The following is a 23,367-nucleotide window of genomic DNA, read 5'->3' on the forward strand; positions in this document are numbered from 1 at the left end:
CCATGGTGCCAGGCTCCGCAGGGACCGGGAGGCTTTCCTTGCTCCGGGCACAGCAGGAGGGTAGGAGCCGCAGCTCTGCCCCGTGCCCGCGCTGCCGCCAGGGCGAGGAACCCGGGAGCCAGGATGCAATTTTGCATCCAAGACATGAAATGCCCTGAGAACACGTTCTGCCTTCGCTCCTTGGGTAAGGCCAGGAAAAAACAGAGAACAAAGACACAAATGCTGCCAGCTTCAGCTGGAAACACAGTTACACCCAAACAGCAAGGCCTTGTTTGCTGCGGGCTCCGTCCCGATGCACATGGAGAAGTGTTACTTGTTCAAGGTTGGGGAAGGAGCAGCACAAGGAGAAGCCACGGTGAACCAGCTGCTCCAACCCATGGGCAGGAGCTGGTGTGTGACCCAGCACAGCATCACCCTTCCCATGGTCCATCAGTGCTGGGTAGTTTTGGGGGAAGGAAGAGGTTCTTATGGTATTGAGGCAGCAGAAAGAGCGATTCCCAGAGCAGGCAGGGCTGCTCCTGCTCCCACCACTTGCATGCTCATAGGTCCCAATGCTATAGCAGCAGAAGCACAGCACAGCACCTGGTTGAGACACCCCATCCCAATCACTGCTCTGCAGTGGGGAGTGAGTGCCAGGGCTCCATCCTGCATCCACAAGCACCAAGGCTCCCTTCTGCCTCTGCAAGTATCAGGGCTCCATCCGGCCTCCAGCAGCAAAACATGAAAGAAAGACATTTCTCCCATTTCACTCAACCTACTGGGCAGCCCCAGCACGTTTCAAAGGCACAGCTGCTGTCCCTGCTATCGCCCATCCCCAGCAGCCCAGCTCCAGCAGGGAGCTCTGATGGCTTCCAAGGCGCCACAGGAACACAGCTCTCCTTCCTGCCCAGCCAGATCAAAGATGGGGATCCTCCTTCAAGGAGTTTGAAATCACATTCAGGACAAACATTAACTTTCACACAGCTGGCTCAGATCATCAAAACAAGCTCAATTAGCCACCAAAACCCACCAAGCTCACAGAAGGGAGTCCATGAGGCTTTACTGGAGGCTCAGCCTCACCTTCAGCACATCAACATCCACACCTGGTGGGTGAAGCCTGGGAAGCCACAACCCCCCAAAACTCTGCAGGGCCGAGGCACATCCCTGCTCTGCCCCAATGCAGCGCTGGCAGAAGGGCTCACCATGTGTTTTGAGTTACTAAAGCACTAAACCCCGCAGAGCCCCACGAGGCAAACTGTGCCCCTTGCCAGGCTCCGAGTGTCCGCGGGACTGGAGCTGCTTGAACCTCATTGCTTGTTTGTTTAGATGAAACTGTTTGACAAATACAAGTTTCGGTTTTGTAAGCAGAAAATGACACGGCCTGAAACAGCTTCTATTGGAGAGCTGAGAAACAGCTCCCTTGGACCCCCCCAGCCACGGCTGTGGGCAGGAACAGCCATGGCTCCCCTCTGAGCCCTATCACACTCCGGCCAGCAAAACTGCTGAACATCTGCAGAGCTTTATCAGGAGATTTTAAGGCATCCTCGTACACTCCGGGCTGCACAAGCAGGAGCAGCTCGCCAAAAGCAGCCAAGAAAACCCACAGCAGAGCCGGAAATAAAGCCCGGGTCTCCCCATTCCTTTCCACCACAGATTGCATAACGCGGCGGAGCCCTGCCCAGCCCCAAACACCTTCGGCTTTCCCACCTTGACACGATTACAACAGCCTGTCCCCAGCGGGGAGACACCGCACCGCCCACTGTCCGCACGGGAACCGACCGTCCCGGGGCACACAAAGCCCCCGGAACCCCGGGGGGGGGTCACTCACCCCATCTCTGCACCCACCAGCATTGCCCGGACCAGAGGTGCTCCGGCAGAGATATTTCGGGTGAAAACACCCCTTTAGCTCTCTGCAGGGAGGCTGGAGCCGGGCAGAGCCGAGCCGGCGGGGCGGCCGGAGCCGGGGCGCTCAGCCCGGGGTGCCGCGGTGGCTGCCCCCGTTGTCCACCCCCGTCCGTCCCCGCTGTCCCCCCGCCCGTCCCGGGCCCTGCCCTCACCTGGTGATGTGTCTCCTGCTCCACGTTGAGCCCGTTCACCTCCACAACGCGGTCCCCGGCGCGCAGCCCCGCGGCCTCGGCGGGCGAGCCGGGCTCCACTTTGCGGATGAACTGGCCGCTCTTGCCCTTCTCGCCGTGCAGGTGGAAGCCGTAGCCGCTCTCCCCCTTCAGCATTCGGCACAGCCGCGGCTTCAGCTGGTCCTTGGCCATGGCCGGCGGCGGAGCGGCGGCGGCGGGAGGGCGGGCGGGCGCGGGGCCGCTTTTATGGGCGGCCCGGGGCGGGCGCGGAGGGGCGGGTCGGGGTCGGGACCGGGAACGGGGCCGGGGCCGGGAACGGGGCCGGGGCTGGGGCTGGAGCTGCGGCTGCGGCCGGCGCTGGGAGCGGGGCAGGAGCCGGGGCAGGAGCCGGGGCCGGGGCGATGCGCAGCTCGGCCATGCTGCGCTGCCCCGCGGCACCGGGAGCGCGGCGGGCGGGGACGGGGCCGGGCCGGGAGGGGACGGGGCGGAGCCGCAGCGAGGGACGGGACGGGGCGGGCGAAGCCGGGACCGGGACCGGGACTGGGACCGGTACCGGCACCGACATCGACATCAGCATCCGCACCAGAACCGGCACCGGCTCCAGCAGCTGATGGAACTCCCGGGCCAAAATCCTTCCAGCAAATGAGCCATGTGGTTGGATCCCGTGGTCAGGTTGCCCAGAGAAGCTGTGGCTGCCCCATCCCTCCAAGTGTCCAAGGCCAGGCTGGACGGGGCTTGGAGCAACCTGGGCTAGTGGAAAGTGTCGCTGGCCATGGCAGGGGGTGGGGCTGAATGGTCTTTAAGGTCTCTTCCAACCCAAACCATTCCAGGATTTGATGATTCCTGGTGGGAAAAGGTTCACACTACATCCCAGGTGCCCCTTGGAGAGACCATCCAGGTTTCACCTGGAATGAGCTTGTTTTGGTGAAACGTGGAGATCCCCATCTTCACCTTTTTGTGTTCCTGGTCTTCATTTCTGTGAAATCTGTTACAAGGAGGACATGAGGCAGATTGCCTATCACAGTGTTGGCATTGCACGTCACATTCCTTTGCCACAGGTTTCCTGGCCTTCCTCTGCGGTGTTTCTCCTTCCTCAACAGCTTTCCTACCAGATTTTATAGAGCTGAAGCAAACACTGCAGCCAGCTGGAGGCTGTAAATAAAAGACTCCAGAAAAGAATATTGATTCACTTTTAATCTGTGGTTTGCTTAAAAAAACCCTGCCTCCACTGCAGTTATACATAAAGTCACTCTTCAAAAGAAAGACTCTTGAACCAAAAAGATGGTTGGAGAGTCTGTGCAGGAAAACCATGACGTTATTTATCTCTGTCAGCTCTTCCCACCTCATTCCCTGTAGGCAATGTGGCCATTTGGGTGCTGCAGACAAGGAGAGAGCCCAGTGTGGCTGTGGCTGGGTGGGGGGCACGGGCCCCTGTGGGGACAGGGTGTTGTCCCTTCAAGTGTCTGTCACCCTCAGCCAAGGGTGGGCTCAGCCCCAGGCTCAGCTCCGGCTCCAGGTGCAGTTTGTGCCATGAGGTCCCACCAGACAGGTTGCTCTGGTCCCACCAGGGGGGATGTGATGTCTCACCAAGGAGGATGTTTTGGACCCCCCCAGGGAGGATGCTTTGCTCCCACCAGGGAGGATATGATGTCTCACCAAGGAGGATGTTTTAAGAGCAGGTCCCACCAGGGAGGATGTGATGCCTCACCAAGGAGGATGCTTTGGTCCCACCACGACGACGTTCTGGTCCCACAGAGGCTCCTTCGCTCCCTGTGGTGCCACAGAAGCTCCGATCTCAGCACAAAATCTTGGGTGACAGGAGAAGAGGCTGGAGAGCTGGGAAGCTCAGAGCCTGCTTTATTTGCTGTACGACACAAGTGCTCCCTTGAGCCTCTTTGTGGAGTCCTGAAGCTTTTTATCGGGCTAGAGGAGTGCGAATAATTGATTTTTCCACTCACTGGCTAAACCAAAAAACTGGAGGGAGCGGGGGAGGAGAAGGAATTGTTTCAAGTTTATTTGAACTAAAAAGTTTTTCTTTTGATTCGGCGCAATAAAAACACGGTGGAGAAAATCTTTTGGGTGGTCAGACTGAATCTTTTAACCCTTTTGAATGTCTTTTAAAAAGCATTGGGAGGTTGCAAAACGAAATAAAAAGGAGAAAACATTTCAAAAAGGAAGAAAAGGGTTGTTTGAATTTTTAAAAAATGCTCCTTTTTTTTGAGCACAAAAAGTTTTTCAAATGTGACTTGGATTTATCGATTTTTTTTTAATCTCAGTGTCCCCAAAAGGCATTTTTTCCCCAAAAAGCCATCGATTTCTTGTAGGGAATGTAGGGAACTTGGTAGAGCCCTGACTCAGCACTGGATTTTGCCTGCTCATAGTCACACACCTTGTGAGCCTAAAATGGAGCATTTATTTCATGATCCCTCTCCTTTGGGGACTGTGGCTGTGCCTCTGGTGCCCAGCTGGGCTGTCCTGCCTGTCTTGAGTGCATCCTTTGGCATGGACACAGTTCCCAGGGAAATGCTGCATTTTTTCACTGCAGCTGATGGAGAAGGAGATGGACATTATATGAAAACATGTTGTGCAAAGGTGCATCCTCACATGGTACAAAATTCCTTTGGTTCTTCCCATCCTGCCATTTCCCATCCGTGTCTCATAGGAAAAAAAAAAAAGGGGGAGCAGAGAAAGGCTCCTGCACTCTGGAATAACAGAGCCCTGGTTAAATCCAGCAGGTACTGCACAGGCAACATTTTCCCATTTACATTTCTGTGGATTTTGATTTGGGCACATATTTGAGCCTGAGTTGGGCTGGCCTGGAGGTGGAGGAAGTTCAGGGCCCTGTGAGCTCACTGGCTTGGAAGGGTTTGAAGCTCTTTTCAGTTGACATCTGCTTCCAGTTCCTTCCCTGCACTTGGCTGAGCAGTGGCAGAGAATTGCACCTGCGGCCCAATGGCTCTTTGGTTCAAGAGTCTTTCTTTTGAAGAGTGACTTTATGGATAACTGCAGTGCAGGTAATGTTTTTTCAGTTGCACCTGTTTGCTTTAGGCTTGATCCTGTGGCATCACTAATGCAAAATGCAGATGCTGTGAGGACTTTCACAGTTACAGAAATCAGAGTCACCCTTCAGGCTCCCTGGCGTGTCAGAGTGGGGATTTTGGGAGCCCACAAAGTCCATCTTGATTCAGAAACCAGGAAAACCTCAGCTGGTCCCCCAGGCCTGCTCAGTCTGGCTTTTTCCTGAGGCAGTGGAAGGGTGAGCAGCTCTGAGGAGGAGGATTGTCCATGACGGAGTCGCTGGGCTGTGCTGCTGCTTCCAAAGGAATGGGAGGTTTCACACCTGCCTTTGGGCCTCTTCTGCCAGAGAGGACACGTGTTTCCAAGACTCCAGGGGCTCTGTGTCCCACTCGTGGCCCCACACTGTGCCTGTTGGATGGTTTGGGGCTGATCCTGTGCCTTCTCCTTTCCCCTTCTCCCAGATCCACTCCTGGAATGTGGGTCACTCCCTTGTGCTCACCCTGCTCTGGCATGGGAGTTTTGCCAAGGGTGAGGAACAGGCTGGGCCCTTCCTCCCTCCCAGCCTCCTCTTCCCCATCAGTGCTGGTGTTTATCCACCCCTGCTCCACACCCAGCTTTGCACATGGAGCAGGAGCTCACCGGGCTGGTTCCAGCCAGGCTCCAATTCCCAGCAGAGCTTGGCCACCCACAGACCTTCTGCCTGGGTGTGGAGGGAGGTCTGGTCCCTCTGCTCGAGCTCAGGGATGCACCTTATGTTGGATGATATCCACTGGGAGCTGCAGAGCTGTTGCCACTGCAGTAATTTGCTCTTACTATGAATAAATGAAGTCTTGGGCTTTCCCACTGGCACAGATGCTGCCGTGTTCATTCCTCCTCTGTTTCACCATCACTCAGTATGGGGCTGCTGTGTCCTGGCTGCTCTCAGGGGATGATTTCAAAGGGGATGATTTATTTGTGCTGCTGGAGGAACCAGGAATGAGAGGAGAGCTCGTAAAAAGCACGGTCTCATTTTCCCTGAGCCTCTGTGTGTGGCACTATTGAGCTGTAAACATTCCCCAGGTTAGATTGATGGGGATAGAAGGAGAACTGATCATTAGGAGGATTAATTACATGTTTTGTGGATTGTGAAAGTCCAGAAAGTTCAGTTACTCTGCTGAGGGCCGGGAGATCCCTCTTGCACAACCTGGGCCTTTATCACCTGTAGGAGAGAGCAGAGCTGTGGGTGCTGCCCCGGGGGGGCTGGTGGTGCTGGGGCTGTGCAGGGGTGGAGCTGGTGACCAGCCAGGCTAGGCACACCCGAGAATTCCACGTGCCAGCACACCCACGGCCAGGTGAGCAGGCAGGGGTGCTGCTCCCACAGCCCATGTGAGCCATCCTGCTCTGCCCCCACAGACGGGCACCCGCTGCCTCTGCCAGGCAGCCCCCCTTCCCCCTGGAAGAGCTGAGGTAGGATTCCTAGAGGAAAATCCCATGGATAATGTGACTCCAGAGGGACTTGGTCGTGGAGAGGTTGGTACTGGCACAGATGCAAGCAGTGCTGGTGCCAGTGCCCCCCAGTGTGTCACCCCAGCAAGGACACCGGTGTAAGAGCAGCACTGAGCCCTCCAGGTGGGGCCCCCTGTCCCTGGGAGTACTCATCCTCAGGAGCATCCATTCCTGGAATCACCCATCTCCAGGGGCATGTTTTAGCATGGCCATGCCTGAATTTAATCCTTCTATGCCATGAAAGTTGTGGGTGAGGCTAAAAGGTTTGGGGCATCAGCTCTTGTGGCATGTCCAGCTCTGGGTGCCACCCCAGCACCCAGGGGATGCTGTGGGGGCTGGGACCACTCCTGCAGCATCTCCCTGCCATGGACAGGATGGGCAGGACATCCCCAGGAACCTTCATGGCCCCCTGAGGTGTCTGCAGCTCTTGACAGGGCTCTGGAGGGGACCCCGAGGGATATTTTAGTGTTGCTGCCCCACCAGCCACTCCTGTGCCAGCCCCAGCATCCTCAGGAGTGGGGCAGGGGTCTGGCAGGATGCCCGGGGAGCAGGCAGAGTGGGCAGTGCTGGCATAGGTCACCCTCCCTCCCAGTGTCACGAGTCACATCCCCTCCCAGTGCCACGTGCCCAAGGCAGGTGAGTGCCCAAAGCAGAGTGGGCACTCCCCAAATACAGCCCCGTGTACAGTCAACACGAGGGTGGCACCTCCAGGGTGGCACAGCCCTGGGGACACCTGAGGGATGTTCCTGGGTGGGAGAGTGGGGTCCACGAGAGGGTCTCAACCCTTGGGCACCCCAGGAATGGCTCTGGGCAGCTGCAACTTGGCCAGGAACATCCCTGATGGTGTCTCTAAACCACTGTCACCTTATCAGTTCTCTGGATATCTTGGAAATAGGCAAAAGGGTGGGCACAGAGAGACCATCACCTCCTGATCTCTGCAGCTCCTGCCCCTTGTCTCCAGTCCCCATCATTTCCCTGGCTGGTGTCAGGGTGAAGGTGTGAACAGGAGGGAGTGGCAGGGATGGGATCCCTGGTAGAGCCCAGCTCAGCACCAGGTCCTGCAGTCCAGGCTCCCCACAGGGATATTTGGGACCATCACAGGGACCACCTGGGATGTCCAGCTCTGTCCAAGGGATTTCCATCCTCAGTCACCACCACAGCTGGAGGAGGGCTCAGTCCTGGCCTGGCTCAGCCACCTGCATCCCTGGGGAACAGCTTCTGAGCAGAGGTGATGATGGAGAAAATTCCTTGGGGAGTTTTCTTCCTCCCGGTACACGCAGGGCCCTGCAGCCGCTGTGAGTGTGCCCAGGCCAGCCCTGGGGTGAGCTCACAGCAGCTCCCCTGCCCGGCTGGTTCCTATCCAAGCCAATGCCCTTCCCACAGCCCCCGGCCCCGGTGGATGCTGCTGCTCCCCCTGGAGAGGCCGAGAGCCGGGAAGGAAAGGGAGCTGCCCCGGGTTGGGGTGGGACGTCTTCCTGCCCACCGTGGGCCCTGGATTCGCCCGCCTCTTGGGCTGGAACAAAATGCATCCGCTGGCACCGTGGGCCAGGTGACGGCTGCTCCGTCCGGGAAAGCCTGGCACAGGAAAGCCTGGCACAGGAAAGCCTGTCATGGGAAAGCCTGGCACGGGAAAGCCTGGCACAGGAAAGCCTGGCACATCAGCCAGCCCCGGCCCCGGCACTGCCGGAGCTGCACAATTCCCAGGCAGCACCTTGGGGATGGACCTGGGCCAGATCCAGCTCCAAACCCCACATGTGCTGTGTGTGGACCCTGGGCAGCCCCACAGTTGGGCTCCCCAAATCCATGCAGGGAGCAGTGGGACAGGAGTTAACCCAGAGCTCCCATCCCCTGCTGGCCCCTGGCCTCGGCTGGGGCCACGTGGGCAGAGGGGCACCCATGGGGCAATGCCCCACTCCGTGAGGATGCAGGGATGGGGACGTGGTGGAAGGGCTCATCCTCACCCACATGGCAGCTCCCAGCACTTCCCAGCACTTCCCAGCACTTCCCAGCCTCTGGCATCTGCGTGGCCACAAGAGGGCATGGCAAAGCCACCTGGGTGCCACCGCATTCCCGGCACCCCCGGCACCCCTAGTCCACCACCCCACAGGCTCTGGGAAGTGGGAGGAGGGAAGGGATGACTTGTCCCACTGTCTCCTGGGGGTTTCTGAGCCTTCCCAAAGCCCAGAGAGGTGCCAGGAATCGACCTCCTCGGCCGCAGTTATCCCTGGAAAGCTGCTTGGGGGAGGGGGGGTAGGGGGCACTGGGACCCTGAATGGGGCCAGGAGCCAATGTGCTGCTGCAGCTCTGGGCCTGTCCATGCACCCCCAAAAAGCTTTTGTCCCCCTCCAGTTTGCTTAGAGCTGCAAATCCAGGATCCTCCCCGAGCATCCCTGTGGCTGTGTTTCATCCTGGGGCACCCCCACGGACCAGGACAGGGAGTCCCTGTGGTCCAGGTCATGGGGTCCCCATGGTCTGGACATGCAGCCCCCCAGAGTGAGAGAGACAGGAGGCAGAGCATCGGGATTGTGGCATCTCCATCAGGATGATCTTTTAGAAAGGATCAGATTAACATCCATCAGGGATAGCTGGGTCCTGCCCCGGGGCAGGAGGGCAGTTAAACACCTCTTTAAGCTCTCTTGCATTTTGTTGGGCTTGTTGACCTCCAGGGAAGGCCCAGATGTCTCTGGAGAGCAGGCAGCACATAGGAAATTACTTTACAGCCCCAAGTGGGAAATCAGCTCACACTCAACAGCAAAAACCATTTTCCAAGGTGAGAAGTGAAGGGTTTGTGGTTAACTGAGTGTCTCGCTGGTTTTACCCCAGCAATTGGCACGGTCAAGTGTTCCTTTCCAACAGATGAGGGTCTCTCAGCACATGGTCCTTCATCCCCATTGCACCCTCCTATTCAAAGCTGGCCTTTCCCTGTCCTGCCTCGTTTTAACCCTTCCCTCCCTGGTGGGAGGGCTCTGCACACACCCTGCTCCCCCAGCAAGGGGTTTTTCCTTCCAGATCCAAACCAAAGGCAGCACAAACCTTGGCAGGAGCAGGGAGTTCATCTAAGAGGGGTGGAAATTACTCTTTGTCTGATTTCCTGCAACAACCACCAGTGCCAGGGCATTAAAACTCAGCAGTACTGGACTCAGCCCCCCGAACCTCAGTTTTCTCTAGATCCCAGATCCCACTCACTCCAACACCCCTTTACCATGTGCTCCTGCCCACCCCCAAGGCTCCTCCCTGTTTTAATGAGGATTAACATTTATTTTCTTCAGTGGGGACATATGTAAATTAAGCCCTGAGCAGGCAAAACACAGTCAGAGCAGTGAGGACTCACGGAGCTTCTGTGCAGCCCAGTTGAGGAAACATTCCTAAATGTTGTCATCTGAATTGACACTTGGCCTGGCAGTAACTCCCTGACAGGCAGTAAAAGAGATTTACTGTAAAGCTGCAGAAAAAATTGTGTCAAGGAGTTAAATCATGTTAGAAAAATCTGGGAGTGACCCGACTGCTGAAGTGTCTGCCCCGTGCAGGGCTGGACCAGGCTTTGCTCTTAAAAATCCCCACCAAAACCCCACAACAGCACCAGGAAGCCCGAGTTTCCTTTGATCACATCTCATTTTAATGAGGGCAGGTCCCGAGGAAGCGAACAGTACATGTTTGTATCATATTGCAAACAAGCTAGTACAGAAATGTAAAAAAAATAAACAAAAATAAATATCTCCCCTGTTTATTTCTCCCCGAGTTTGTAGCACTAGGTTGACCTGAAAAACAAGATGAATTTACCCTGTGTCTGGGCAGGGCCATGAAAACTCAGATTTTTTGGGATGTAACTGTCTGTGTGGTTTCAGAGAGGTCAGAGTACCCGGAGATGCCATGAGGAGACCCTTCCTCGCCAGCCAGGTGAGCAGCTCCCACCTCGGGCAGTCAGTCCTTGCTCCTCCAGCACGTGAAGCATCTCCACAGGTCTGTCAGCGGGTCAGAGCCAGGTCTTCGAGCGGGAAGAGCTGGAAGGAGAAGAGGGGCTGGGTTATTTTGGAGCATCACCTGAGCCTCCAGCTCTGCCATCACCTCCCTCTCCACATGGGATTCCATTTCCCCTCAGTGCAGTGTTTAAACCACAGCTGCATTCACCATTTTCATTCAATTTTCTTTGTCTTAGGCTCAGATCCAACCTGCAGATTCCCTTCCTGCCACTGTGCCTGCAGATAAACCCCACCAGACACCCAAATACCGGGCTTGGACCTGCCTGCGGGGCTCCCAGTGGGAACTTGCGTGGGGAATCTGAGGGATGCATGTGTGTGCATGGATCCAGAGCCTGTGGTACCGGGACATGCACAGCCAGGCAACGGCACAGCACAGACGTAACACAGCGCTGGGCTTTCCCAAAATGATTCTAATCCCAGATTTCCTCACAGAAATGAGGTGGGGGAGGAAAACAGCTACATGTGTCAGGGGCTGATCCAACAGCCAAAAGCCTCTGTGGATTTCAGCTGGATGTTGACTCCAGCTCTACATAAGAGGAAAGAAATTTAATGCCTGGAAGCCAGCCCTGAGCCAGTCCCACACAGCCTGGCTGAGCCCTGAGCGGGCAGCTGAGGGGGCCTGAGGAGAGCCACGCTGGGAGAATCCCAGTATGACCCAGCTGCTGGCTACAGTGACACCCCTCCGCCCCCATGGACACCCCTCTGACCCCAGGGACACCCCTCCAGCACAGGCAGCTCAGTCCCACAGGGGGCAGGTTTGTGATGCTCCAACTGGGAGGGCAGAGAAATCCTAGAATCCAGGAATGGTTTGGGTTGCAAAGGGACTTGAAGATCATCTCTTTCCATCCTCTGCCATGGGCAGGGACACCTCGACTAGAGCAGATTGCTCCAAGCCCCGTCCAACCTGGCCTCGGGCACTTCATTCAGCTCCTTTTTCTGCCTTAAAGCCCAAGTGCAGCCCCCTTGTTGGCTCCGTGCACCCCAGTTTCCCGGTGAACCCCCTCGAAGCTCCATGCACCCTGTTACCTGGTGACCCCCCAGCACCCCCGGGGGCCGCAGCAGGACCCTCGTATCCCAGACACAGATCACACCCCTCGAGCATCCCGGGGCTCTGCGAACCAACCGTGCCCCCCCCGGCTCCCGGGATCCCCCCGGCCCCCCCAGCCCTCCGCCCGCCCGTCGGGGCCGCGCGTTACCTGAGGCTGGCGGGGGCCGGGCGGGGGTCGGGCGGGGGCCGGGCGGGGGCCGCCCCAGCCCCGCCGGAGCAGGAGCTGCAGGAGGCGGCCGGGGCCGGGCGGCGGCGGGGCCGGGGCGGCGGGCGGGGGGCTGAGCCCGGCGGGGCGGCCCGGGCGCGGGGGGCTGTCCCCGGGGGGCGGCCCGGGGTGCCGGGGGGGCTCGGCCGGCAGCTCCCGCCGCCAGAGGTAGGGGGAGCGGCGGACCCCCATCAGCAGCCCCGAGGCGCGACCCACCGTGTGGTACCGGGGGCTGGCGACGTGCTTGTACCAGGCGCCCGCCGGGGCGGCCGGCAGGATCAGCCCCAGCAGCACCAGGGCCCCCCAGGCGCCCCCCGACAGCTGCCCCCTCCCCATGGCCCGGGCAGGGGTGCGGGCAAGGTGCGGGCAGGGGTGCGGGCAGGGTGCGCCCCGGCCCCGGGCGCCCCAGCGATGGCTGCCCCGCGCCCGCGCCCCGCCGGTTTATAGCGCCGTCGGGAGGGGCCCCCGCGGCTCCGCCCCGGCAGCCCCCGGCCGCCCTCCCCCGGCAGCCTCCCCCCGGGATGCCGGCATCCTCCCCATGGCCCCCAGCATCCTCTGAGCATCCCTGAGCGTCCCTTGCATCACAGAGCATCCCGAGCATCCCTGAGCATCCTCCTTGCTACCTGCGGGATCCTCCCCGTGGCCTGGAGCATCCTCTGAGCATCCCTGAGCGTCCCCCGCAGCCCGGAGCATCCCGAGCATCCTCCTTGGTCCCTGCGGCAAAGCATTCCAGACCATTTGCCGTGGATCTGCCGGGCTGCTTCCTTTCCTCTTCTGCCACTCAGTTCTTAAAGACCATGAATTTTGCCATCCCAGTCAGGTGACTTTCTCCCCTCAGACTCCTTAATAAAACCAAGCAGGTCAAGTTTATGGTCACCAAGGAGCAATTCCAGCTCCTCTTGTCTATTAGCTGAGTTCTTGGCTTTATACATTGAACGAGGACTAAATAATCTCTGGGGTTTTTTTAGTAACTTGATTAATTTTATTCTCAGCGTCTTCCATGCTCCTGTGTGCCCATTTAAAATCACAGAATGGTTTGGGTTGTAAGTGACCCTAAAGGCCATCTATTCCATCCCCTGCCATGGGCAGGGACACCTTCCACTAGCCCAGGTTGCTCCAAGCCCTGTCCAACCTGGCCTTGGACACTTCCAGGGATGGGGCAGCTACAGCTTCTCTGGGCAGAGGTTGATATTTCTCCTTGTTGATACTATTTTAACATGTTCCAAGGGAATCAGGCCAGGCTTCTTCTCATCACTGGGATCCCCAGCCCTTCACCATCCAGCCCCACCTTCTCCCGCCCAACAAGCACAAATTCCAGTGGAAGTTCTCTCCACCAGCCCAGCTTGCAGACGTTGCTGTTCTGTGACCCTCCACTCCTGGGGACGTGTTTCCAGGCTCATGTCGGGGACAGAGCCGTGCTGGAGACCCCTTGGAGAGAGGGATCCCAGACAAGCAACACCCTCCTCCTGCAGGAACCAGACCCTTGGCCAGGCAGGGATCAGACAGTGCGGGGCTGGCAGATGGAGAAGAGAAGGAGAACAATCCAAAGCAACCATAGGGAGGTGTCGGATGGTCAGTGAGGATCCTCATGATTTTCCTCTTCCAGGAAGGCTGGGAGTGAGTGCAATTCCCAGCTGGTAAAACAGGGACCCAGAATTTCTGGAGTGGATGCTGGAAGTTACGTTTGTGCAGAGCACAACTCATTCCTGTAATGAACCAGACCAGAGTCCAACTCATCCATAGCCCGAGTTCTTGGAAGCACCCAGGTTTACGGTAAGGACACTTCTTATTCTGAGCTAATCCCTGCTGAATGGGCTATTTTTGTCACCCTCTGAGTGCTCTGGGCATTAGAACAGCCTCACCACTCTCCTATTTAGTAGAACCATTAATGAATGGCAGTGGTACAGCACATGGACCATCCCATCCCATCGTCCCCAACAATGGGACACACGCTGCCAGGTTTGTTCACTCCATAAAAGCCATAACACACCCTTCTCCTCACCAGAGATGGATCGATTGGGAAGCACCTGGAATCGATTGGGAATGCTCATCCTGGCTTGTTCCTGTCTCCTGTGCTCAAGGACACAGTCAGCTTTGTTTCACTGCAGCCACACTCCAACACGGGCTCAACCTTCCCACCCGGGAATGGAAGATTTTCCCATTCCCAGAGATCTGCCTGAAGTGTCCCTTACACGTGATTTTGGCATAACTTGAATAACTTGTCACGCTGATAAACTCTCCATGAACTGAACTCTTTCCTCCCAGGGCATGGATTGATCCCCACAGTTGTGACCTCAAGGCACCGAGATCCTTTGGGTACAGCGTGGCTCCGGATCTCTACCGGAGTGCAAGTTTCCTCTCCCAAGTATTTTTAAATATCTTTCAAATGAAACAGCTGATAAGCAATTTGAATTCTATTTATATTCTAAGTAACTAAAGGATAATTTTAGGATTCTTGTTCCCCTCGCAGAAGCCGATGCTGCCGCAGATTCCGTAGCACGTCAGCGGACACATGGCACCGTGCTGCTCCCAGGAGGTCTTGTGCCAGGAACTCCCCCAGAGGAACAAAATCCTGGTTATTTTGGGGAGATGAAAAACTTTTGAACGAGTCCTGGTTCCTATGGAAATCTACAGACTTCCCAGGACATTGAAGTTTCAGCCCTATGTGTTGTTTCTATAAACTGCAGGTGCTCATCAACCCCCAGCAGGGGCCAGCTGACCCTAAGCCCTTTAAAAAAACCTATTTTAATGTTTTCACTTAAACCCAAAAAATGTTGGCCCCAAGATCAGATTTATCAACTACACAAACACTGAGACAAAATTTTGTTCAGCCACCCCAGTGCTCAGACAAACACTTAATGAGGTGAAGGGGAATGGGATGGATTGGGTTGGAAGGAACTTTGAAGTTCATCCAGTTCCTCCTCCTGCCACAGGCAGGGACACCTCCCACTATCCCAGCTTGCTCCAAGCCCTGTCCAACCTGGTCTTGAACACTTCCAGGGATGGAGCAGCCACAGCTTCTCTGGAAAACCTAACCATAGGGATTTAACCCTATGCTTCTGCTGCTGAAAGGATTTAAGGTTTTATTCTTTTCTGTTGGAACAAAATCTACCTTTTTGTAAGAGGGAGGCTCTGCTGCAGCTCCCCATCCCTCTGGATGCTCCAGGCTGAGGTATCAGAGCATGAATTGGGGTTTCCAGAGAACATCCCAAGGGACCCCAGGGCTGAGGGGTCAGAGGGGTGACCAGCTGGACGCATCACATCTTCCCCCCTGCAACAAACCCCACCGAGCTCTGTGAAGAGCCCTCTCCACCCGATTTAATTCCCGTGGTGCTCTCACCTCCCACCACACACATTACTGCAGCCACTCAGGATTTGTGGCTTTGGAGAATGATCTAAATGAATTTGATGTCCCAGAAAGAGGCACTTGAAAACTAAACCAGTGGGGTTTAATGACAGCATTTTCCCCAGTTTTATGATAATGACTCTGGTGTTTATTGGAAGGTTAGCGACTCAGCCGAGCAGGAAAACAAAGCAATCCAGAGGCCAGTGCTGGGATGGGGCCTCTGCACCCTTGGGCATTAATGCTTGTTCTATACATGACATTCTCTGGCCATTTGGGATCTACAGGATGTCCCTGTGGGAGTATGAGAGGATGGGGGTGACATCAGTGGACATGAGGAGGTCCAGACCCTGCCCTCCTCCTCTGGGGTGCAGCACTGCAAACTCATCCAGCTTTGCTGATTGGGATCATCCTGTTCTCCAGGTTGAGAAACTGAGGCACGGAGTGTTCAGAGAGTTGCCAAAGACCACACAAGGTAATGGAAGGTTTGGCCAAGGAACAGAGCCTTCTGCTCCAAGGTCCTCCTCCCAGACACTGCCCGGCTCTGCCCTCCTGTGCAGATTGGAGAGACGGACACAAATCAGCCGAAAGAGGCTCCACCACCAGGAAATCAGCTGGAGGCACAAACCTGGAGTTGGAGGCTGGAGCAGGGATGAGTTTTGCTCCCATCCCATCCCAAGCAGTGCCATGTGCACCTCGAGCCGGAGCAAAGCCGGCGCTGCTGCGGGCAGTTGACTTGGAGACAAGGTTGGAAGTCCAGCACCTGAGGGAGCTGGTACTGCAGATCCCACCTGGAAAGGTGATGTGATGAAGCTCCTGCCTGGCTCCAGGAGGTCATTGGACAGGTTTCCCACTGCTCCATCTCTGCCCACACGCCAAATTCCTGCACTTCCCCTCCTTTTCTGGGTTCACATCCCTGCTCCCTCCTGCGTTACTTCAACCCGGGAGTGAGTGAAGTCTTAACGGCAAGAAAAAGATCTTCCCACATGTGTGGCTCAGCAAACCCTGATGTTTTGCAACACTCATCCCACTGCTGAGCCCCTGGGGAATCAGGAAGAGTGTTTCCATGGAGTGGGGATGAGGCACTCGGGGACCAGGACCCAAACAGGCTCAGTCCCTTGGGTGCTGCAGTGACAGCATCGCAGAAAATCCAAGGAATAACAACCTTTGCCATTTTCTTGCATCTAGAGAGTGTAATAAACTCAGATCAGGGAGTGAGTTCTTCCCCCAGTGATTCAGAACGTGATTAAATGCTATTTCTCCCTTCTCCTGAAATAAAGGAGCTGTAACTGATACAAACAAATTACAGTTTCAAGCTGTGAGGCAGAAACACTTCGACTCCACAGATATTGGTGGCTCTGAAGAGAAAGAGGAAACAGTAAGTGGTGTTTCCTAGAGTTGCAGATCTTCATATTAAAGTGCACTAAATTAATTATTTCACTCCTAAGAAACTACTAATTCCTCACTATTTTTAGCCTCATGCACTATTTTAAGAGATTTTTTTTCCAGGGTCCAGTGACATGGAAGTTAAACAGCAGGCAGTGAAGTCTCCAAAGGATAATAAACTATCTCAAATTACTTTGCTAATGGAACAAAGAGTACTGTAAATGTCACACAGGATAGAACAAGAGCGGGAGAAACCTTTACATGAAACAATGGATCCATTAGCACTAAGTTGAGGGAAAAAAAGCCACAGACTCGTGATACTTGTGCAGAGTTTCATGGAGTTGCTTCTCCAAGCCAAGGGAACTTGTTTCCTCACTTGAATTCTGTGCTGAGCTCACACCACAATCACCCACACTCCCAAGGATTTCAAACCCTTTAGGATTTCAAAGCCCTTTACAGACAATAATTAAGATAATAATTAAGCCCCAGCTCAGTCAGTGGAATTATTTCTGCTTCCAACCAAGGAACAAATTGGGAATCACTGAATCACTGATGGGAGACCAAAACCAAACTGAGGTCCAGACCCACCAAACCCACAAAGGGCTCCTCACCTCTCCAGCTTAATGAAGTTGTCCATCATCCTGCAAGATGCAGGAATGACCCTTCACTTCTGGTGTGACTCATCAGCTGGAGAACCCAACAGTGGGGCCTGTTGGGTGAGAGGATGAACTGTGAGGCACCATTGCTTGTCCACCCCACCCTGTGTTTTGCCTGTCCTGTGGTTGGCAGAGTATTAAGAGTCTCCAAACATCTCAAGGGCTGCGGCAACGACATCACAGAGTGATTTGGATGTGACATAACAGCACCAAGGAATTGTGATGAAACATTCCCGGTGATGTGGGATGACAGCGCTGCCTTAGGAAAGCAGAAGAGACAAAAATTTGAAAGGCAGGGAAAGGAGCAGGGAAAAAAGATGCCATGGGCTAGCATCTGTAATGCAAGCAGATCCCTCAGCCCCCTCCAGTCCATGAGTCATTTTTTCTCCTGGAAGTAATTTCCAACCCCAGCCAGTTAATACCCAGATGTGTGAAGTGCAGAGTAAATTTGGCTCTGCTCTGAGGTGTTTGCAGTGAGGAGCAAGAGTTGTGAGAGGAATCTTTCATTTGACAGCCCCGAGATCCCTCAAGTGAAGCCCACACAGCCCCCAGGTGCTCTCCTGTTTTCCTGAAATTTAATTAGGTGAGGCTCTCCAGCACACACTGCTGTACATGTGTGAGATGATTGGAGGCTCAGAGGGGTGTAGGTGAGAACAAAATCTGTCTTCAAGTGAATCTGCACAGCTCAAGGTTGGAAAAACCCTCAAAGATTCCCAAAGTCCAACCATCAACCAGCACCACCATTGTCACCACTCACCCAAGTCCTCAAGTGCCACATCCACGTGTTTTCTGAAGGCTTCCAGGGATGGTGACTCCACCTCTGCCCTGGGCAGCCTGTTCCAATGCTTGACAACCTTTTCCATGAAGAAATTTCCCCTAATATCCAATTTAAACCTCTCCTGGAGCAACTTGAGGCCATTTCCTCTTGTCCTGTCAGTTGTTGCCAGGGAGAAAGAAGCCCAGTGTTACAATAAGTCCCACATTCCACAGGCAATTCCTGCTGCTGCCTGTGATGTCCCTGGAGGTGGGAGATTGACACCTCCCTAAAACCTGGCAGCAGACAAATAAAATGGAATTATTCAGAGCAGAGTGGTCGGGCTGGCAGGGCACCAACCAGGGAGTTGAGAGCTCTGAGCTGCATTCCCAACACTATCAGTTCTCTGCTCTCTGACCTCTCCAAATTCCCAGCTCTTGGCATTGCTGGGTAGGGAAACAGAGACGAAAATGTGTCATGGCACAACCAGATCACCAGACACTGCTGAGTCTTACACTGGGATGGCTGGATTAAATATGGATAAAGTTCAGTCAGAGCTCAGCTCCACAGACTCTCCTGAGGCTCCCACCCTGCCCAGAGCATCCAAAGTGTCCAGCACAAGCTCTGGTCCCCATAGGAAAACTGGGGCAGGAGCAGCCCATCAACATGAGCTCCTGGAATGGGATGAAAATGGAGCTCTGTTCCTCATCCTGTTCTGGGAATTTGAAAGCCTAAATCTGCTCCTTTCCTCTGAATTCCCACCCAGGGACTGTATTTTCTGTCAGCTGCACTTACCCTGCTCTCATCCCCCAACAAGCTGCTGCTAAACTCCATCCCCAGAAAAATATTTATGGATGCCTTAAAATACAGCTCTGCTTTCCAGCATGTGTTTCTGCAAGGATCCTGCTCTCCCTGATCATCCTCCCCCTCTTTAAGGAATCACTGCTTTCCAGGGAAGCTTGTATCACCAAATTATGTTTTTTAGCAAATAAAGCTTTTGGAGGAAAATTCCCTCTTCAAATCCAGAGCTGTGCATCGTGTCTGTGGAGAAATCAAAGAACTGGGGTGTGTGTATGTCCCTCCATGACTCAACTTTTAAATAGAAAAACATGTTTTTGGTTAAAAAACTGGTGGACAAATAATGTGGTTAATAATGACAGGCTGGGATGTTTCTGAAATGCAGGTTGACTTCCTATTAATCCCTCAGGTGAGGTTGCGGGTATATTTGATCCAAAATCTCCTGTGTCTGGGACAAACCCCACTGACCTCACAGCAACCCAAAATGCTGCTTTGAGCCTTCTGATCTGAGCCATAAAATCTGGTTGGGGCTGGGAATTCAAACCTGACTTCCAGTATCCAAAGAGAGCCCTCAACAAAGATGGAAAGGGACTTTGGACAAGGGCATGGAGGGACAGGACAAGGGGGAATGGCTTCCCACTGCCAGAGGGCAGGGATAGATGGGATATCAGGAATAAATCCTTCCCTGTGAGGGTGGTTGGGCCCTGGCACAGGTTGCCCAGAGAAGCTGTGGCTGCCCCATCCCTTCAAGTGTCCAAGGCCAGGTTGGACAGGGCCTGGAACAACCTGGGACAGCAGAAGGTGTCCCTGCCTGTGATAGGGGATGGAATGGGACGGGCTTTAAGGTCCCTTCCAACCCAAACTATTCCAGGATTCCATGCAGGGAGGTACCTATGAGAAGCCACTGCTCAGGAACTATATGAGACTTACTTTCCTTAAAAAGAAACCCTAAAAAAATCATCACTTTTAGCAGCAACTTTGTCAAAGGAAGACAGATTTCCCTGTCACACCCTGAGTGTCTCAGCTGTCAATGAGCCGCATCGGCACCAAGCTGGGAATGGGAAATTAATCCAAGGCCTAACCTTTAGTTCTGCACTTGGACAATATTTCAGTGCTGAACTATAAATATTTGATCTGTTGCTCTTGTGAGTGGAATGGGCTTGTTGTGCTCATCTGCAGAGTTATCAATTATTCCAAAGTGTATTTATTGCTGATTAAATGACTTGAAAATGCCTTTCCCTGCAGTTATTATGTGATATTTAGCGAGTAAACATGGAAATTAACTATCCCAGAGTCAATATTAACCCTTTTTCTTGGGAAGTAAACCTTCCCTGCCTGACAACACATGGCACTAAGCACCAACTAAGATATTTGGAGACCAGTTAATTCTATATAATTATATTTCTTTATGTTTTGGGGTCACAGTCCGTGCTAAGATCTGGCTTCCGTTTGCAATCACTGGAGAAATAAACCAGCTTCTTTAAATCATCAGCAAAGAATGATTCAATGGCTTGAAAGAGGGTTATAAAAACCTCTCTGCACCACAAAATAAATTAATCTGCACCCATGACTCACAGGCACCAGCAGGATGGTTCTCCAGAAGGATGAGGAGCTGGAAACAGGCTTTGGTGAAGTTTGTTTGAATACTGGCTTTCCAGCAATTCTTTGTGCTGTTTGTTAAGGGTGGGGACACCAGGAGAGTGGGAACATCTTGTGTGATGATGTTGACATGGAATAGAGGAGGTTTTTTGGCATTTTACAGCTGTGGAAAGATGTGTCCCACCACTGGAAAAGTCATGGGATCAACAGAGCTGCATTTGCAGGACATGGAATCACAGAATCATTTAGGTTGGAACAGACCTTCAAGACCACCAGTCCCAGCAGTGCCAAGGCCACTATTAACCCACGTCCCCAAGTACCAGATCCATGTGGCCTTTAAATCCCTCCAGGGATGGGGACTCCACCCCTGCCCTGGGCAGCTGTGCCAGGGCTGGACGATCCTTTCCATGTAAAAATATTCCCAGTGTCCAACCCAAACCTCCCCTGTCACAACCTGATGCCGGGCCATGGAAGGGCTGTTCTGACCTGCTGCCTGGTGCTGTGGGGGAAGAACAGGAGGCAGGAGTTAAGGACACCCAACCATTGCCAGAGGCTGGGATTGGGGTTGGGTTGGGTCATCCCACAGTGGATGCAGAGGACAGGGCTGGATCTGGCCTCCAGCTGGCAATGGGAGGAACAAAAAGATTCTGAAGGTTCCCTCCAGCCCAGGCCATTCTATGATATCCTTACATGGGTTTTGATCCACAAAACTTCCTGGCTCTAGCTGTATATGGAGGATGAGACTGGCACGAGCTTCCAGTGCTGCTGGAAGTTCCCCTGGACTGTGAAGGGACACAGAACCTTCAGTGGTTTCCCCCTCAGACACCGATTATTGCAAATATCATCCGAGGGGCAGAAAAAGCCCCAGTTGAGGAGCTGCCAGTGCTGCTGCCTGCCTGGAAAACAGCCAGTGCTTCCCTTTGCCAGGAACATCACACCCTCACAGTAGGAAAAACACACTGCTATGCACACACTTCGCAGGATCAGTCTTTGGGTCAGGTCCTTGGCTCTCCTGGACTGGTGGGAAGCAACATCACCGACCAGAGCCGAAATCTGAAAGGTCCCAACTCCCTCCCTGCCAAGCCTCTGTGTCCCCAGAGTCCCGTGATGAGTAATGTCCCTCCCCATCCCAATTCCTCAGGTGTGTTTATGATCCTGTGCCCAGCCACGGTGTCATTTCACAGCCAAGTGACACTTAAGGCAGCACATCCCTGCCAGCAGCCTCCAGCTCATTTCATGCTAATTGCTCTCCAAAATTGGGTGATGCAGTTTGGACATAAAAACATTTTCAACAGTATCATTAATTCGGGGAACATTTCCTGGAGTAATTACAGCCATCATCCTCAGTCATTCCATATTATTCCATGCAGCCCCACCCAAACACACTTCAGGGTTGATTAGCGAGACGTGTGTTCCCCCACTCCACGCTCAAGTGGGATAAATGGGGCTCTTTAGGAAAAAGTAAATATTACCTGTTGTATCCAATGATCCAAAACGTTGAAATCCTTCATTATCTACTCCCAAACACTTAGCAAACCTATTACTTAATTTATTTGATGGCACAGATGTTGTTAACTGGAGCTGGTGTGGGATGGCAATACGTCATGGGATCTTTTAATGATCTATTTGATGGGCTGCTTTGTCCTAAAATGATTGTTCATGGCTCAAAGAAAAGGAAGAACCAGTTTTAACTCAAATGACAAAGAATTCAGGGAAAAGACAGCAGGTCTGAATGATAAAGATGCTCATCCAATCTTCCAGCCATAGGAAGATGCCAGGAATTTAGTAGGAATTTCATCAGGAAGTGGAGTGACAGAGGGCAGGGTTAGATGGGATACTGGAAAAAAATTCTCCCCTGTAAGGGTGGGGAGGCCCTGGCACAGGTTGCCCAGAGAAGCTGTGGCCACCCCATCCCTCCAAGTGTCCAAGGCCAGGTTGGACGGGGCTTGGAGCAACCTGGGCTAGTGGAAGGTGTCCCTGCCCATGGCAGGGAGTGGGACTGGATGAGCTTTAAGGTCCCTTCCAACCCAAACCATTCCAGGATTCTATGACAGTGACCTCATCTGGGTCACTTAGTGGGAACCTGGGAGAAAAACAGGTGGTAGATCCTAAAGTCTGAAAACCCCTGTCTGTTCGTCTGTGCTGTGGCCAAGCAAGCTTTTATCCTTGTGTGGGTTTTTTTTTCCCTTCCAGAGGAACTTGGCTGCTCCTAATGCATTTTTCCACGCTCCTGGAGCACCCTCTCCTGTCCAAGGAGCCGCAATTCCCATCTCTGTGTCCCAGCGACACAGAGACCTTTAAACCACGGGCTCAGCCCGCACGGCAGGAGCAGGAACCTGGACACGTTTCCTCAGGTGTGTCAGTGTTAACTCAGCTCACCTGAACTCGCCCTGCACAGCTGGAACCTGGATACTGAGTGCGTGAGTCACAACCTGGAGCAAATAAAGGATTATTTACGTTAGACCGAGCTCTCAACACCCTGTCAGAGCCCTTTTGTAGCCCCCCTCCAATGGATCCAAAATCCTACTTTCGATAGTGTTTCAAGTGCATTTTTTACCCTTTTTTTTTTTTTTCTCCCAACCACAGCCCGTGTACCCAAGGTAACAAACACCTGAGTTGTGACATTAAATCGAGGGGCAGAGCTGCAGGTCTGATGAATCCATGGAGGGGCTCTTTGCACCCCAGGGGAGGTGTCTGGTCTGGAAAAATCCCACAGGAATCAGCAGCCCACAGTCTCCACTGTCCCCGCAGTGCCAGCCCTGGGGGACACCGACCCCCCCCACAGGGGTGGGCAGAACACCTGGGCCAGGGACACAGGGACGTGTGAAGGTTCAGGGCAGCACCCAGGGGACAGGAATGGGGCTGGGATCCCTCGTGTTCCCACATCCAGGGGGCACAGGAATGGGTTTGGGATCCCTCATGTTCCCACATCCAGGGGGACAGGAATGGGGCTGGGATCCCTCGTGTTCCCACATCCAGGGGGACAGGAATGGGGCTGGGATCCCTCGTGTTCCCACATCCAGGGGGACAGGAATGGGGCT

The 23,367-nt window shown here is 54.1% G+C and overlaps 2 protein-coding genes across 2 annotated transcripts in view; both read right to left on the bottom strand.

Moving 5' to 3' along the window:
- The window catches only part of SLC9A3R2 (SLC9A3 regulator 2), a 32,916-nt gene extending 30,648 nt beyond the window's left edge, over positions 1-2,268 (bottom strand). The window contains exon 1 of the mRNA XM_017823137.1: positions 2,037-2,268. Coding sequence (XP_017678626.1) covers positions 2,037-2,246 — 210 coding nt within the window. The 5' untranslated portion in view covers positions 2,247-2,268. The remainder of the gene's footprint in view (positions 1-2,036) is intronic.
- Positions 2,269-10,150: 7,882 nt separating this feature from the next.
- NPW (neuropeptide W) lies at positions 10,151-12,212 on the bottom strand. Its single transcript, XM_017823020.1, has 2 exons — positions 11,734-12,212; positions 10,151-10,558 (listed from the first exon to the last, which is right to left on the bottom strand). Exons 1-2 carry the CDS (start codon positions 12,124-12,126, stop codon positions 10,523-10,525), a joined length of 429 nt encoding a protein of 142 aa, XP_017678509.1. The 5' UTR covers positions 12,127-12,212; the 3' UTR covers positions 10,151-10,522.
- Positions 12,213-23,367: the final 11,155 nt, after the last annotated feature.

Source organism: Lepidothrix coronata, unplaced genomic scaffold (assembly GCF_001604755.1).
Source record: "Lepidothrix coronata isolate B3197 unplaced genomic scaffold, Lepidothrix_coronata-1.0 Scaffold101, whole genome shotgun sequence".
NCBI lineage: Eukaryota > Metazoa > Chordata > Aves > Passeriformes > Pipridae > Lepidothrix > Lepidothrix coronata.